The sequence below is a fragment of the Phalacrocorax carbo genome, chromosome 2, assembly GCF_963921805.1.
Source record: "Phalacrocorax carbo chromosome 2, bPhaCar2.1, whole genome shotgun sequence".
NCBI classification, from domain to species: domain Eukaryota; kingdom Metazoa; phylum Chordata; class Aves; order Suliformes; family Phalacrocoracidae; genus Phalacrocorax; species Phalacrocorax carbo.
The window spans coordinates 141522335-141537963 of record NC_087514.1 but is presented as its reverse complement, the minus strand read 5'-3'; the positions used below and the strand labels follow the sequence as shown (position 1 = coordinate 141537963).

Below are 15629 nucleotides of genomic sequence, written 5' to 3'. Positions count from 1 at the left end.
TACACGTTACTAACTTTCCCAAGCTCTAGGAGGGCACAGCAGATATGCCACGTTCAGAAAAGCCCATGATAAGTTTCTACACCAGAAAAATTATTCAAAATAGGTTGCTGCAGGATTGGTTGAAAGCTTTTATGGTTTGAAAGCAGCGTAAATGGCAGGGAGCAAAAGCTTAATGGTCACTTTTGCAGATGAGTCAGTGGTTAGGTGCCCTTGGGACTGGTATCTGCGCTGGCTTTTTGTTCAACATATTCATCAGTGACCTGACGCAGAGAAATCTCTAGGTTTCCAGGTGAATCTTAGGTCTTCCAGATAATAGTGAGGGACTCCAGAAGGGCCTTACATAACAGGAAACAAGAAGATGCCATATGAGCTTTAATACAGAAAAAAGTGGTGTGATATACCTAGGGATAAATGAATCCTGCCTACACAATGCTGAACTCAGAACCGGAAACCAAACTCAGGAAGGAGATCTTGGAGTCATCCTGGCCAATTCTCTGAACCATTGGCTTACTGTGTAATTGACAGCCAAAAAGTCAAAAAAATGTTGGATATCATCAGGAAAGGCACTGAGGGTAGAACTTCATTATGCCTCTGTTTAAAACTTACATCGCACATCTTAACTGTATGTGGTTTAGTGTCTCCACACCTTATGGACATGGCAGAGCTAGGAAAGGAACAAAGCAGGCAACTAAAATAACTGAGGTAGAGTAACTGTGTTATGACAAATGGGTACAAATGCTGGGATTCTCCTCTTTGGAGAGGAGAAGTCAGAGGGGGCTTATGATTAGGGCCTACAGAGTCATGAAAGTAACAGATGACTTGAAAATTATCCTCAACTCTTACCACACTAGAACAGCACACCCCAAGACAAATTCTGGTTCACGCTGGTGTGAACCTTGCTGTTGGCCAACTGGATAGTCTTACAGTGCTGTGAAGCCAGCATGCACGAACAGATAATTGGGCTTTCACTTGGCTAATACCAGTGAACTCTAAGATAGGTTTATCCATATTTTGTATGCCAATAGTGAAACAAAATTGCGGGACAGCACCTGGGCTGCAGAATGCTGCGATATTTAAATGTCGTACTTTGGTCTCAGCCAAGCTCTTAAGCATCACCCAGTTGTCAGAAGACTGCAGCAAGCTACATGGCATGCCAGGCTTCACCATTGCCTTATGTTCTGAAAGCACTAATACCGTACCAGCCTGGCCTGAAAAAACGACTAGGTAGCAAGCCTTAGTTCCTCTGCTGGCCTTATTTCTTTTCAGCTCCACTTCATTCATTCTTCTTTTGTTATGCATGAGCAATTTTCCTTTTTTTAACAGTTAGATGAATTGCTTTCTGTAGCCCTAAGTTTTGCCACTCACATTTTTTGGTGTTTCCAAGTAATTTAAAACTTCCATTTGAAAACAGATATAAATAACATTCAGAAAGCAAAGCCATTCCTCCTGGCAAAGGTGCACATCGTCTTATCTAGCTTGTTCTTCAGTCATTTTACAACTTTGCAATCAGCTCCTGCTTTCATTAACCTAAGTGGTTGTGGCCTGATGCAGATTTAAACCAAAGTCACATTTAAACCATTTTGTCCATGCAGAACAGACTTGATCTGAGTGCAAATATCATTCACCAAGTTATGGAAACCTATGTATATTTACCACAAATACCCTAGGTCTCCTAGTTTTCCTTCACAAAGACTAACCACAACATTTCAAGTGAGGGCAAATGCTTGACAACTTGTTCTGAGAGCACCAGCAACCCCAGAGAAAGAAGACCAGAGTGCAGAGAAGATGAGACAACTTTCTGAATACAGAGTAGTGGGAGAGGTTTTTACCTGTGTGCATGTGACAATTCTTCCATTCCATACTAAGTGGTTGCTACGGCTTTTCATGATATTAGATTGATGTAATTTTTAAGCCTGAATTTAATTTACAGACAAACTGTTCAAAAATATGTTGCTTTGCTGCCTATCCTGTACACAGTCCTTAGCTTGAAACAACTAGAAGTAGGAAAGGCTTCTAGAAAGGTACATACAAGTCTGTGTGCACCCTACGGGACTCTTCGTTATTCAAACTACCTACCTTTCAGCATACAACTGCTAAATTAGTTTAACTGTATATCTGGGACTCAGCAATGGCATTTTTGAATTATCCATGTAAACTTACTATGGTAACTGCTCAAAAAAGCTTTCCAAATATGACAATGAAGACATATCGGAACTGACTGAACTGTCAGCTAACAAAGCATACGGACTACCACAGCATTTTTAAGACCTGGCTGCAATTTTTTTTTCCAAGTGATCTGTCTCAAAAGTATAGCATGTTGGTATTTCCAGTTAACTTCAAAGAAATAATGAACTATTTTATTAACCTCTGCACTCCTTGAACTGGCAATCTGTTGTGCCCCTTCTGACATATAGGATTTATAACATGCTGACTCACCAAATTTTTACTTTATGCAGATTTTGTCATCCTGGGCTTAGAAAATGCCTAAGAGAAATTCTTAAATGTTCTTTTTTGTCCCTCTAGAATTCTTCACTTGAGGAAAGAAAATTGTCTAGTAGGAATACCTTCTACTCAGTAAATTATATTATCTGTAGGTACATGGAAATAGTCCACAAATGAAGCAAGCACCTGTTTTTGAAGACTTGGATTAAAGGTCATAATCTGTCTTGGTATTTCTGTAAAGATAGATTCTTTCTGCGTTTTCCATCATTTTTTGTTTCAGAAGAATCTCAACGTACGTATAATTTTCCTTTGTGTTCTATCTGCACTTTGCTTGAATGATGTTCAAAATTGCTCTTCTGGAAGGCATGGATAATAGGCAACAGAACTACATTTTTTGCCTCCCTACATGGGCCAACATCTGGAAAAATTATATTTTTACAGTGCTTCCATTTAATGCCTCTGTGAGCTCAGTTTGTTAGTATTATTCTCTCTTTGTCACACAGGTGAGCCACATTTTACCATGATGGTTCCTCATGCTGCAAAAACTTTTAGAATTCACCTCCTGTCTAGTCTAGTAGACTTTTCCAAGGCCTTTTAGGCTCAATCATTGGTAAATATAACCACATACAGTTTTTTGGCTGCATAAAAAAAGATCCACCAACACAAATCCCAAATCAAATCACTTTTTGATGCTTTTCCTTCCACAATTCCAAATAGTCACAAATTATTCTGTCACAAATCTTTAAAAAGATTTTCATGGAGCTTCCCCCACATTTGAGAAATAGGTTTATTTTCTTGAGCTTCCATAACTTATTTTTTTAAGCTTTTCTCAGATTTCTCTCTTGGGGTTTTTTTTGGTGCTTTTATATTTAGATCTCCTCTTTCAGCTTAGCAACTTGATTTTGGAAATATTAATGCAAATGCTTAATTCATTATTGCAAATAGTCTCAATTACTTCAGGGAAACTGTTAAAGTTAAATGCATTCAGGCTTGTAGGATTTTAGGGTTAATGGTACCTTCATAACTATTTCTTTTCAAAGGGAGTGAGTACAGGGTGATATTCTTTGCTTAAGAAAAATAATTTTAAATTACATTAATATTTCTAGCCCTGGAGAAGACATCAACAGCTTGGAAGATACTTGTTGCAGAAAGCAAAATCGAAATTCTAAGGGATCATTTTATAACTGTTGGACAATCAGGGAAAACCATAGGAATTAAAAAATGCATTTGAAAAATACTGCAAAACTTGTCACATGAATTGCTACTAAATTATCCACCCTGTAGCAAACCTATATTTAGGTTTGAGCACTCAACAAATAATTTTAATAAAGTAAAATCACAAGGAGAATGCTATTAAATTCTTGTGCAAGGAATAGAGCTGAAAGATGAGGACTATTCTGTTCTTTCTCATATGTGCCTTACTGCTACCCCAGCCCAAACCCATTCCCAAACCATCACTGCCTTTTTAACTGTAGCATACCTTCAGTTTTTCAGAGGTGAAGGAGTTGCACAGGGTATAGTTGGACCAAGTTCGGTTGCTCTCAGGATGGCGAAACCAGTTTCCAGTTTCATCGCAGTATTTTGAAGCCCTCTCTGATGATAAATTGCAATAATAGTTATTTTAGCATATGCATATTATATGTTTTAAAAACCTGTGTAACAAAATCCAAAGGATTTTCAACTTGTGCAAGTAATATACATTTGTCAGTTTTGTTTTTTTTTCTCGAGGATTTATCTGATGGTATACTTGTCATTTATCTGTCTCCTTTTGCCTTGAATGAATGCAGTAGAGTATATATACCCAGCCTTCATTCAGATGCAGTTACTAATGTGATAATAATTCAGTCAAAGAGGCTGTTGAAAGCTGATTATGGAAGAGAAAATAACGTTAGGCCAAACCTGACAGAAGTGTGCACAGACAGGCAAACACAGTGGTGTCTGCATATCGTTAGTTCTCATCCCAACCTGCAATATTGATGTCAGAAAATGGATGTGCCCACTATCTAGCGTGCAAATCTGACTTTTTGTTTTCAAACCTGACACTTGCTAAGATACGCTGGTACCCATACACAGACATTAGGAGACTCAATCTTACAGCAGTGTTTCAGGTATCAATGGAAATAATTAGTTAAAAATACTGTGTAGAGAAAGGGCAGCAAGCAGTGCATAAACTGGAGCCTGGGTGCTGGAGATGGTGACAGCCCCAACGCCTGCCATGTGCTTATGCAGAAGGGTGGAAGAGTCCTGCCCAGCCTCTGTGCCAGCTAAATCCTGCCAGGGTGAGCAGGAGCACTGCTTGTTTTCTTCTGAGGCTGCAAGGCATACAGGCACTGGGAGAAGCAGCCTCACAAACATTTCGGCGCAGGTCCCACGTGTCCAGTTTAATTTAAAATGGCTGCAAAGTTCTCTGTTTAAATAATCTGATGTGTGTTTGGCCTCCCCACCTGCATCTCTGGTGCTGGTTCCTGCACCACAGGTGGCTCTGGCATCCTTCCCAAAAGCCCTGACGTACAAATCGCTCTCCAGGCTCATGCTCCTTCGCACATGTCCTTTTACTATATGGGGGGGCAGCTGGGGTTTCAGCACTGTACAGCTCTGAGGGATGCCTGGAGTCACAGATTTGTGCTGTGCCTGTGTCCTACCGGCCATGCTCACATTTCTGCCTGGGAAACCCTGGACGCTGAAGCGCAGTCACTCTTAATCACCTGTCAAGTTTTGGACTAGTTCCTTTGGCCTTCCCTCAAGCATTAGCCACATGGGAGTCATTGGAAAGTTTGCCTGAGTAACAAAGGTAGGATAAGATCAGAAACTTAAATTATATGATGTTTTCTTAGATAGTTACACAGCTATTTATTTATGAAAAACACAGTTTTCCAAATCTGACTTTTAAAATAGTCTAAAAAGTCTATCTTGACTTCTCTTTGCTTATTCTAGCATTATAATTTTTTTTGGCTTTATACATAGATTATCAACATTTCCAGTCAATACACTTATACAGAGCCAATTACAATTTGAACATAAAGATTTTCAATTTTTGTGTTCAAGATTTCAATTTATTTTTCTTAATCAGCTTTGATGATTAATAAGTCTATTAATTTGGAATATTTGTATTCCCTCTATAAACCCTAAGGAAAACTATTGATCATACTGGCAAGGTAAGGATTGTATAGCCTGAGCTATCTTCCTCTGGCTAGAAATACACTCTATATACGGCCATTGCGGGGAAAAAAAAACAAAACACAAAAAAACAGACCAGAAAACCCCTCAATACTCCAGAATACAGCATAGTTTTGAAAATACTGTAAGTTTCAAATCATTGTTTTGGGGGACTTGTTGAAAATCAATACGTGCATCAACACCACGAAGAAGAACAGTACATGCTATCTCAGCTTTCCATCGCTGCAACTTGGAGATAATCTCAGACTGCCTGTGTAGCAATGTTCCCGTTGTACTCGTTGCCAGATATTATCTAAAGCTGGAAAAAGTTTTCAGTCACAGATAAAGATTAATGGTTACGCTACCACAGAACACAGTGTACAAACATCGTACCTACTATCCCATGCGCTTTGCAAAGTACACAGCTTTTGTTAATATGCTATCGAGTATAATGGTAATATCATCTATCATCTCTGTACTTCAGTGCCCAGATAGGCACTCTGCCGAAGTTTAATGTGGCCTCTGTAAGTTAGAGACAAAGCTGTTGCCTCATACTTTTCCTTGAAGCCAGACAAACACAACTGATCCTGGTCTGGAAGCAGCCACAGCCCACAGATTTCTTGCTGTGATGTTATCAGAATATGGGACTGTGGGATAAGCCTCCCTACTGTTCATCCCAGCGACTCAAACAAGTCAAACACCTCTTCTAAATCTATGATTTTATAAAGAAATAAAACCGTGAGTCTGTAACCCAACCACTGTTGTACTGCAAGTTATTCTACAGTGTCCCAGTAGCAGGTGTGGGATTATGAACCTGGGCATATGTTGGTTTTTATGCTAACCAGAAAAATCTAGTAAGCTCTGAAGAAATCCACAAAAGTGTAAGGATGGATAAGGCAATACTAGCAAGGCAAAACTGAAGTGTGTGATTTAAGATTATTCAAATGCTATGTAAACACTCATTTTTAGGCTCTGTACTCTACCAGCTTGGATAGGGCACCGCTTGGGCACCGCTTTATTCAAAGGGGAGGAACAGTGACATTGCGTGGGATTCGTCTCACCTGACTTTACCAACCTCAAAGTTAGCCAATTCATAGGCAGTTGTGCAGGCTTTCTGTAGTTAGCTTAGAAGGACAGACACTTCAAGAGCTGTCTAGGAAAATTGGATAAGAGAAATCTTGTCCACAAGGGCAGTTTTATGGGAGCAGTGAAGTGTCTAAAAAGATTAACCAGTAGTAATATTTTTGCATGTGGTATTGCTTGGGCTACCAGTAGTGCTTTTATGTACCATATTTTCATAAAAACAGCTCAGCTATTGATATGTAACAAATATCTTAACCCAATAACTCTGGAACAAATATGATACCTCTATCAATCAGGTTTTTTATAGTTAGACCATCTCAGATGTTAAAAGAGTCAACACCATTTTTTAAATTTATTTTTGAGTTATAAGATGGAAGTAGAAAGAAGTTTTCCTCTGTTGTAGTGCATGCTCAGCACATACCAGACATTGGATTCTTTGGCATTGGACAGGCTGATGTAGTACTTAGTTTTGCTGATGAGGTAATAGCTGATGTTGCACATCTGATTTACTCAGTAAAATATTCTAAAAGAATTTTTTTCATAAACAGAAGAAAAAATCTGATATAATACAATGGAGACCCTAGAAGGCTTCGATTCCAGTGTCCAAATAAGTGAAGAATTATCACTATCATCAGAATGCTTCAGTCAGCAGAACTGGAATCCGTATAATAAAGTCATATTGTGCACTGGGAGGATAAGAACTGATTTTTAAAATACAGCTGTCAAGCTTGTTAAGAAGCAGGCCAGATATATACAGAAGGGTAGGAGGAAAAGGGGTAGCTACAAAGAAGATGGAGACTCCCTTTTTACAAGGAGACACATGGAGCGGACAAAGGGGAACAGACAAAAGTTGCTCTTGGGGAGATTCCAATTGGGCATGAGAGGGAAATTTTCACAGTGAGGACAGTCAACCATCGGAATAATCTCCCCAGGGAAGTGGCTGACTCGGCCACATTAAACACTTTCAAGAGTTGGCTGGACAGGGTGCTGGGCCATCCTGTCTAGACTGTGCTCTTCCCAGAAAGGTTGGACTAGATGATCCCTGAGGTCCCTTCCAACCTGGGGTTCTGTGATTCTGTGAAAAGAAGCAGCTGGACAAAGAATTCAGGTTTGTTTTGTTTATCACTGTCTAAATTATATCACTTCCAGACAGAAAAATAGGCCCAGCAGAAATACAGAGCTGGCTTTTTTAGGCAGTCAGGAAATTTGCATTTGTGGCAGCAAAAGAAGGGCTCTCCCAGGCCCAGCCCTCCCTGCACTGCTCAGGGTGCTCCAGCAGGTCCCTGGGGCTCCTGCCTACCGAGGATGCTGCCCCTTGCCCTGCTGGGGCAGGCACGTCTCCCTGCTGAGGCTCAGTGCTGGATGGGAAAGAGCACATGATGGACTGGCTAAGCAGCAGGGGAAACCACGGCTGGGGAGGTGCCTGAATTAGGGGATGCCTGAGGAAAAGCTCTCCCTGCCTGCCAGGAGCTGGTGGGGTGGGAGGAGCCACAGCTGCTGCTGCAACCTAGAAAGTTTCTCTCCCTCTCTGGTTTGTGGAGGGCCGTGATTTCTCATCTGCAATGACTGCTTTTGTCAGCTTGGCAACCTACTCTGCTGAGTGCTTTGTGCATTTTACCAGCTGTGAGACGGGTGCGCCTGTGTCCCTGAAATCCGGTCCCTTGTGGTCACAGGTGTCACAGCTGGTAAATCCAAAAGGGTCTGCCAGAGCTGTTCAGTCTGTTCCCCCTTCTCCTGCACAGAGCATTTATCCTCATTTCTCTAAAGGTATTTTGTAAGAAAGACAAAGTGATTCAGAGACTGCAGTATGGCACAAGAAGAGAGCTGCAGAGAATACAAATACCACAGTGCCTCTGCCCCCTCCGCTGCTGTGATCCACACGCCACAGCAAGGAGACCTCACTCTCTCTGGTCAGTGTCAGTGCAGAAAGGCAAGGCTGTACATCCATATTCCTCAATTGTGAGAGGTAACAACACATTAATCATCATCTGAGGTAATTGCTTATGTATACATACGGATCTGTTTCCAGATTGCACTTCTAGAAACTTTGCTCTTGGAGCCACATGAAAAGTTATGCAAAAACCCAGCCAAGTGGAGAACTGAGAAGAGTTTTGCTAAATGTGTCTTGGATCACAAAGTTTGGGCAGGCTTGCTCCCTGCTGGGGTGGCTACTGCTCTTAAACACTGCTCTTTGCCAAAGAGGAAAGGGAGGAAAGGTATGGCTGCCACAACCTGCACATTCAGCTCCATTGCTATGTGATGGCACCAAATTAATCCTGACCACAGGCACCGTGGAGGGAGAGTGAGGTGAGTAATATAACACACCCCTGCCACAAACCCAATAGCCTGTGCATGGCACAGGGCAATGCTCTGCTCCTCCTGCTGCCCCCAGTAAATCTGCCTTGCTAGAAGCCCATTACGTCCACAATATATTTCCCTTTTTTTATTATTAGCAAGAATATTACCAGCATGAGTTACATACTATATTCCTGACAAATTCAATTCCTAGTAATTTCAGCGTGACCTGGAACCATTTCAAAGGGATTACACCAAAGATTAACCTGGATAAAATATGAATATAAAATACAGTTCAAGAGAAACTGTGCATGTTGCCTGAAGAGGGGAGTATAAAACTCAGCCCTCCTCAGAGCTTCACAGTCAGGAGTGTATGAGACAATGAATTTCCTGCTGCCACTGGAGTTAAATCAGTAAGTCTCAGTATGTTTCCCAGACAAACTGATTTGGTTTTATGCATTATCACGTTGTGCGTGATGGTCATTTTGAAGAAGAGATTGCTACAAGAGGAAACAGTTGTTTATTCAACAGGACAAAGTTGTCACAGCTTGTAGAGAGGCAGCCCTGCTGGCAGTTATCTTTAAGATCCTAATTTCCTTTCACAGGGCAGAGCTTCCTCAGGTGAGGAAAGAAGTGTGGGAAGCCCCAGCTAACTGAACAGACTAGATTATCACAGTGGTCCTTCTTTCAGAACACAGATTTCTATCCATTGTTAACTAATGCAAGTTCAGTGAAATAAGTGGACTATATCTGGTAGTTAGTTGTGAAGCTGCCAGGCACAAAATGAATGAAGCAATGAGGGTGTTCTCCATCATTTTGCTTCTGGGCCCTTTCCTCCAGAATATGATTTCACTTTATTTACTTTCTAACACACTCTAGCAATTTCTTCTTGGCATCGATGCTGAATGTTGTTGGGGGTTCAGTTATAGAGAGCTGGCGGACAGCACCCATGGGAGGAGGATCCAATCCTATGTTACCAGATAATGTTTCAGTTTTTCAGTTACAAATGATATAAGTATCAAAGCACAAGAAGAAAATGGAATGACATAATTTTATTCCAGGACTCAAAGCTATACATGGCCTCAAACTAAAGTAACTTAGCCATCAGTGAGCTGATACACAGTGTTTCTGCAGATCTCAGTGCAGCCCAAAGCAGCCCATACTAATTTTAAAAGTCCATGGGGTTACTGGCACACCTAAAATACATGCTGAGGTGGTTTGATATCACAGAGACTTAATGGGAAGGAAATCTGACAGGCACTGCAGTTTTCATTGTGTGAAATCGTTGTTCTTTAGGATGAATTTTCTGTTTCTCAGCAGAAAATCTAACTGTATTTTGTTTAACAGGCATAAGTTACAAAAGGAAATAATGACTATTGACACAAAACCTGACAGACTTCTCAGGACAGCTGCACCTGTGCTTTTGGCCACCTCTAAGTGGCAGCCACTTCCATTAGCAGTTGAAAGACATCTACTCACCCCCACAATTTCTTGTCTCCCTCTACTTTAAGTCCCAGTGTGATAATCAGCCACCTGTAAAGCAAAGCCTGGCTACCTGCTGGTTTGATGTCACAGCTGTAATACATGCTGGGGAACACAACAGCTACTCTAGGAAAGCAGGTCTAGCTCAGCCAGGAGATGCTGAGCTGCCACTGAGCCAGGGAAACAGTGTTGACTGACCAGGGTGCAGGCAAAGAGGCTGACAGAGGTTCTGACAAGGAGAACAGAGATGTCCCAGGGGAAAATACTGAGTCCAGAAGACCACAGGTATTGTTCCTAAGCAGGACAACAAAGAGAACATTAGGAAATTAATTACTGGAGGAGGCTTTTCATCCTATGGCTGTGTACAGAGGAGAGGAATACTAAAAAATTCCCAAATCTGCAAGTTTTAAAGTGCAGCGGGAAGAGTAGCTGCAATATGCACACACTGTGGGCCAGACTCTGTAGCACATATCTGTACATTAAGGAGTGGTTTGCAATCAGTCGTATGAAGCACAGACCTTGGCTCTAATATGCATTAGTAAGGAGTGAGCTGCTTCTCAATGGATGGCTTCAAGTGTTACTTTGAAGAGTGCTGTTGTAGCAAAGCAATTAGTTCACAACAAGTCACTGGAGACAAGCGGGCAAGTGGAAAAGCTGGGAATAGGTGGCTTGGGAAAGAGCAGGAGAGTGGCTCAGTAATCACCCCCCATGCACTGAGTTATGAGGGCCTCGAGACATGGGGACAATTCTGTGATCACAGGGCTGCCCAACACCCACTTTTGCAGGTATTAGCTGAAGAGTGCATGGAGTGTACATAAACTAGGACTGTTAGTGCCACAGTTTTATTTCTATGAAAAACACGGAGGCAGGGAAAGGAGAAGCCTTGTAGTAAATTGTCATATTTATGAAAGGGGCAGTTGTCACTTGGGGAGGATATCATAAACAAAATAGGGGCTGAAATGGAAGGTACAGACCCTATGCAAGAGGCACTTCCAACATGGGTGTAGGAAACAGTTTGTGCAACCTCAGGGTCCAGAGCTTCAAGCTCTCTCCTGAATGTGGGCACTTCTGTCTGGGAATGGAAGAGAATTTGGCCAATTCTTTTAAAATGCTCTTCTGACATCTTTTGTGCAAATAGCCTCATGGTCGAAGCACTCATCCACAGAGAGAGAGACCTTGGTCAAAGGTATACCGCCAGCTGAGGGTCTCAGCTCCTCAGCCTGTTTCCTTGCAGGTGCTCCAGTGGTTAGCCATGGTGTGGCCCTGCTACAAGACTCGTCCTTGAAAACTATGATATGTACAGAAAAGAGGTCAAGAGTAAGCGTGTCAGAAAGCAAAAAAAAGTCACTAAAGACAAGACTTTGTGATTCAGTGCCCATTGTGTGTCTCAGGGATGTAAAATATAGGTCTCGATATTCCCACAAGAGGTGGACAGTTACACTGTCACACGAGCTCACTTTCAGGCACACAAATCCTTCAATCCACCCTGTCCAATGCCTGCTTCCCCTGGAAAGGGGAAGGTTCCTCCATCCAAGTTAGAATGCAGGTTTGAATCCTCTCAGACTGGAATTTTCCCACTTGCTGGGTGAGTTCTCTAATTGTGGATAGCTTGATTTATCAAGAAGAGATATGGATCAATCTAGCTGCTACTGCAAATGGGATTCAGCAAAATGCATACTGGATCTGACCCAGCCTAGTAACTCCTCTGTTTCTGAACAGGCAACAAGCTCAACAAAACCAATATTTTTAGCTAATGGTACTGGGTAATAAATTCACAGCTGTATTGGGTCTGGCAGAGATGGAGTTAATTTTCCCCACAGCAGCCCTTGTAGTGCTGTGCTTTGTATTGGTAGCTAGAAAGGTGTTGACAACACACCAGCGTTTTGGCTACTGCTAAGCAGTGCTCACACAGCATCAAGACTCTCTCTCCAACATTCCTCCCTCACCACTAGGCTTGGGGTGGGCGAGATCTTGGGAGGGGACATAGACAGGATAGCTGACCCAAACTGACCAAAGGGATATTCCATATCATATGATGTCTGCTCAGCAATAAAAGCTAAAAGAAAGAGCAGGGAGGGGGCATTTGTTGTTATGACATTTGTCTTCTGGAGCAACCGCTATGCGTACGGAAGCCCTACTTCCCGGGAAGCGGCTGGACATCGCCTGCTGATGGAAGTAGAGAATAAATATTTTGTTTTTCCTTTGCTTCTGTACACAGCCTTTGCTTTTGTTTTATTAAATTGCCTTTATCTTGACTCACAAGGTTTTTTCCATTTATTTTCTCCCTGCCCTGCCCTGCTGAGGAGGGGCATGAGAGAGCGGGTTGGTGGGCACCTAGTGTCCAGCCAAGATCAACCCACCACGACAGCTATGTGATAGCCTGCTTTCTTACTTCCCAGTTGGCCACATATATTTTGGTTTAACCTTGTTGAAAAGTTTTATATACCCTCCCCCCACAAATATTTAGTTTCACAGCTTTTAGGTGCAATTGGTACACTGTGTCTGTGCTGGATTTAGCACACCATGGCATCAAGCACCACCTATGAGCAACACTTCCTGAGAGTGGAACATGCAACTATGTCTTTCTTGAAACAATACACTCTGCAGAGTTTAAAACACATATATTTTATGTATATTCCTCATATCTATTTAGCAATATTTCTGTTCCTGATTTTTCCTTTAATTTGTCCTTTTAAACATTCTTGAATTACTTCTCTTAGTCTGCATGGCTGCTAGTATTGGTATGAAGAATTCAATTAACAACTGAAATTGGAGACTGAAAGAACATTATTTTTGCTCATCTTCTTCCATAAAAATTGTATTTTCCAATAAAAACTGAACAAAGAACATGGTGATACATATTTCATGTACATCAGCATTTTTTCTTCATTATAAAAACTTAGACCGAGGTGCTGAAAATGTTTTTATATTATAACTAAGTAGTTAATGTTTTCATAAACTAGGTTCCATAAATCTATGGGTTATATTTACATAAATATAAATACATATAAAATATTTTACAAATGAAAATATATAAATTAGGCAACCCAAAATCTTGATATATTTTAATTTCAGCCAAACTCTGAGATTTCACAATGCTGCAAAAATACCACTGGAAACATGCTTCCACTCAATGGCATAAATGTTTCTAAGACTTCCTTTAAAAGCTAAGATGATAAAAAGAAATACTGTACCAGTTGGATCAAAGTCTGGAAAATAATCTGGACAATTCTGAGCAGTGATTCTTCCAGCAGGCGTGTCATCCCAGCACAACCAGCCATCCCAGGTTCTGTTGCAGAACAGACCTGGACATTTAAGAGGAATATACTAGTTAATTCACACACAGTCGCTCCTGAACCTGCTCTGTTCTAGCCGCCCAAGGAATACTGCTGTCTGCAGACAACTGGCTTTTCTTTTTGCAGTAATACCCTTTGTTATTGATATAATTTCAGTGCATTCAGGTGCTGCAAGGTACTTGGTTTTGCTGACCTGATGTTAGTGGTGTTAATTTTACTGAGAAGTAATGTTTTTAAGACTGTTGAACTGAACTTTGAATGTAGGGTCAGATCTTACAAATTCCTCTTCTTGATCCTCCTTCCATCCTTGGCTGCAAATGTGTACGCTAGTGGTAAGGGGGGGCCTCAGTTATCCAAAGACCTTATAGACACCTACTTTTTATTTCATTTTCCATTGTTCAGCAGGTTTCAAAATCAAATTTTTCAAATGTAGAGGTAGGAGGGACTTGCAGGGACATCCCAGCTAAAGGCAACATTTGCAGAGACAGGTCCCTGTAAGGTTGTTGTGTTGCTCAACGCTAGAGATCAGTCAGATAGCTACAGATCCAGTGAAGCGAGGTGCAAGACCAATCTCTAACAAGTGAACTCTGCCTGCTGATGTTGTCTGGATAGGCATGCTGTGATCCTGTCCTCATCACACCCCTTCTGGGAAGCTGTCGAGGTGGTGTCCCCTATAAGGACTGTTCCCAGCCCCAGAAACAATGGCCATACTGGGGAGGCAGAACACAGCTCATTCTTGATTCCCATTACAGAGAATATAAGACTATAAGACTGTTTGCCCTAACATGATTTCCTGACTCATTGTGGATTTGTTCAAGTAACACATTAAACCCCCCCCCCCCCATACTCTTTAGTTATTTTCCATTTAAAATCAGTTTGTTTGGAGGAAAAAGTATTTAACATAATGACCATCAGGTTAAAGGGAAATACAGTGAGAAGATACATCTTGTCTTTTTTTGCTCTGGTCCTGAGGGAGTTTCAGAATTGCTGCTATGACCATGTAGGTTGGTTTTGAAAGAATCATATGGAAGGCACCTAATAACCATTGAAAGTTAATAAGATATGGGCAGCTAATTGCTTCTGGTGCTTTTGAAATTATCCACAGATAAGCTTTCTTACTGAAGCAACAAAGTTGTAAAAAGACATCTGAACTGTTCAAATTTGCACCAATAACTGTTTTTAAGACAAAATAATTGTGTATTGAAAATTGAAAGGTTAAAACTTTTGAAATTATTTTTTCCAGCTTAGATGTCTAGGAAAAAGATATCTTATGAACACTTGCTTTTTTCATTAGCTAAGATTCTATGCACATCTATTTTTCCATTGTCAAGTCATATGTGCTAATGCTACTTGTTCCCTTTGCTAACCAGCCATCATATCAGCAGTTTGTTATCTTTCCTTCAGGCATTCTCACGTCATTTTCTAGCTTTGAGATGTATCTGAAAGACTTTTATGAACCATTTTGTAATATCAAAGAAAAAGAAGAGTAGAAAATGTTTGCAACTTGAGATTGTATCTGAAAAACACTGCAGAACAGGGTTGGTAGGAATTTCTAGCTTTACATCCTTTGCCTTGCCTGATAAAGAAAAAAATCACTGATGTTGATCTATATATACATTGTGGAATGTGTCTTTCAAGGTAAGTAACAAGATATATATGCACACGTACATCCATGAATAAACACACACGCACACACATATATATACAAACATACATATGTTTTTTAAGTGCTGCAGGGAAATAAAACAGTGTAAGTGATACAACAGGAGAGTTGAACATCATATTGTTGTACCACCAGCTAAAACTATTTTTGGATGGACAGAGTGTGTGGGAGTGCTGCACTATCTCGGAGGGAAGGTCAGGTGTTCCCATGTG

General features: G+C 41.0%; 1 protein-coding gene across 2 annotated transcripts in view; it reads right to left on the bottom strand.

Annotated features, from left to right (window-relative positions):
* CALCR (calcitonin receptor) overlaps nucleotides 1-15629 on the bottom strand; it is a 182388-nt gene that overhangs the window by 51792 nt on the left and 114967 nt on the right. For both annotated transcript variants that reach the window (XM_064444612.1, XM_064444613.1), the window contains exons 4-5: nucleotides 13653-13763; nucleotides 3923-4035 (exon numbers count right to left, since the gene is read on the bottom strand). In XM_064444612.1, coding sequence (XP_064300682.1) covers nucleotides 3923-4035; nucleotides 13653-13763 — 224 coding nt within the window. The remainder of the gene's footprint in view (nucleotides 1-3922; nucleotides 4036-13652; nucleotides 13764-15629) is intronic.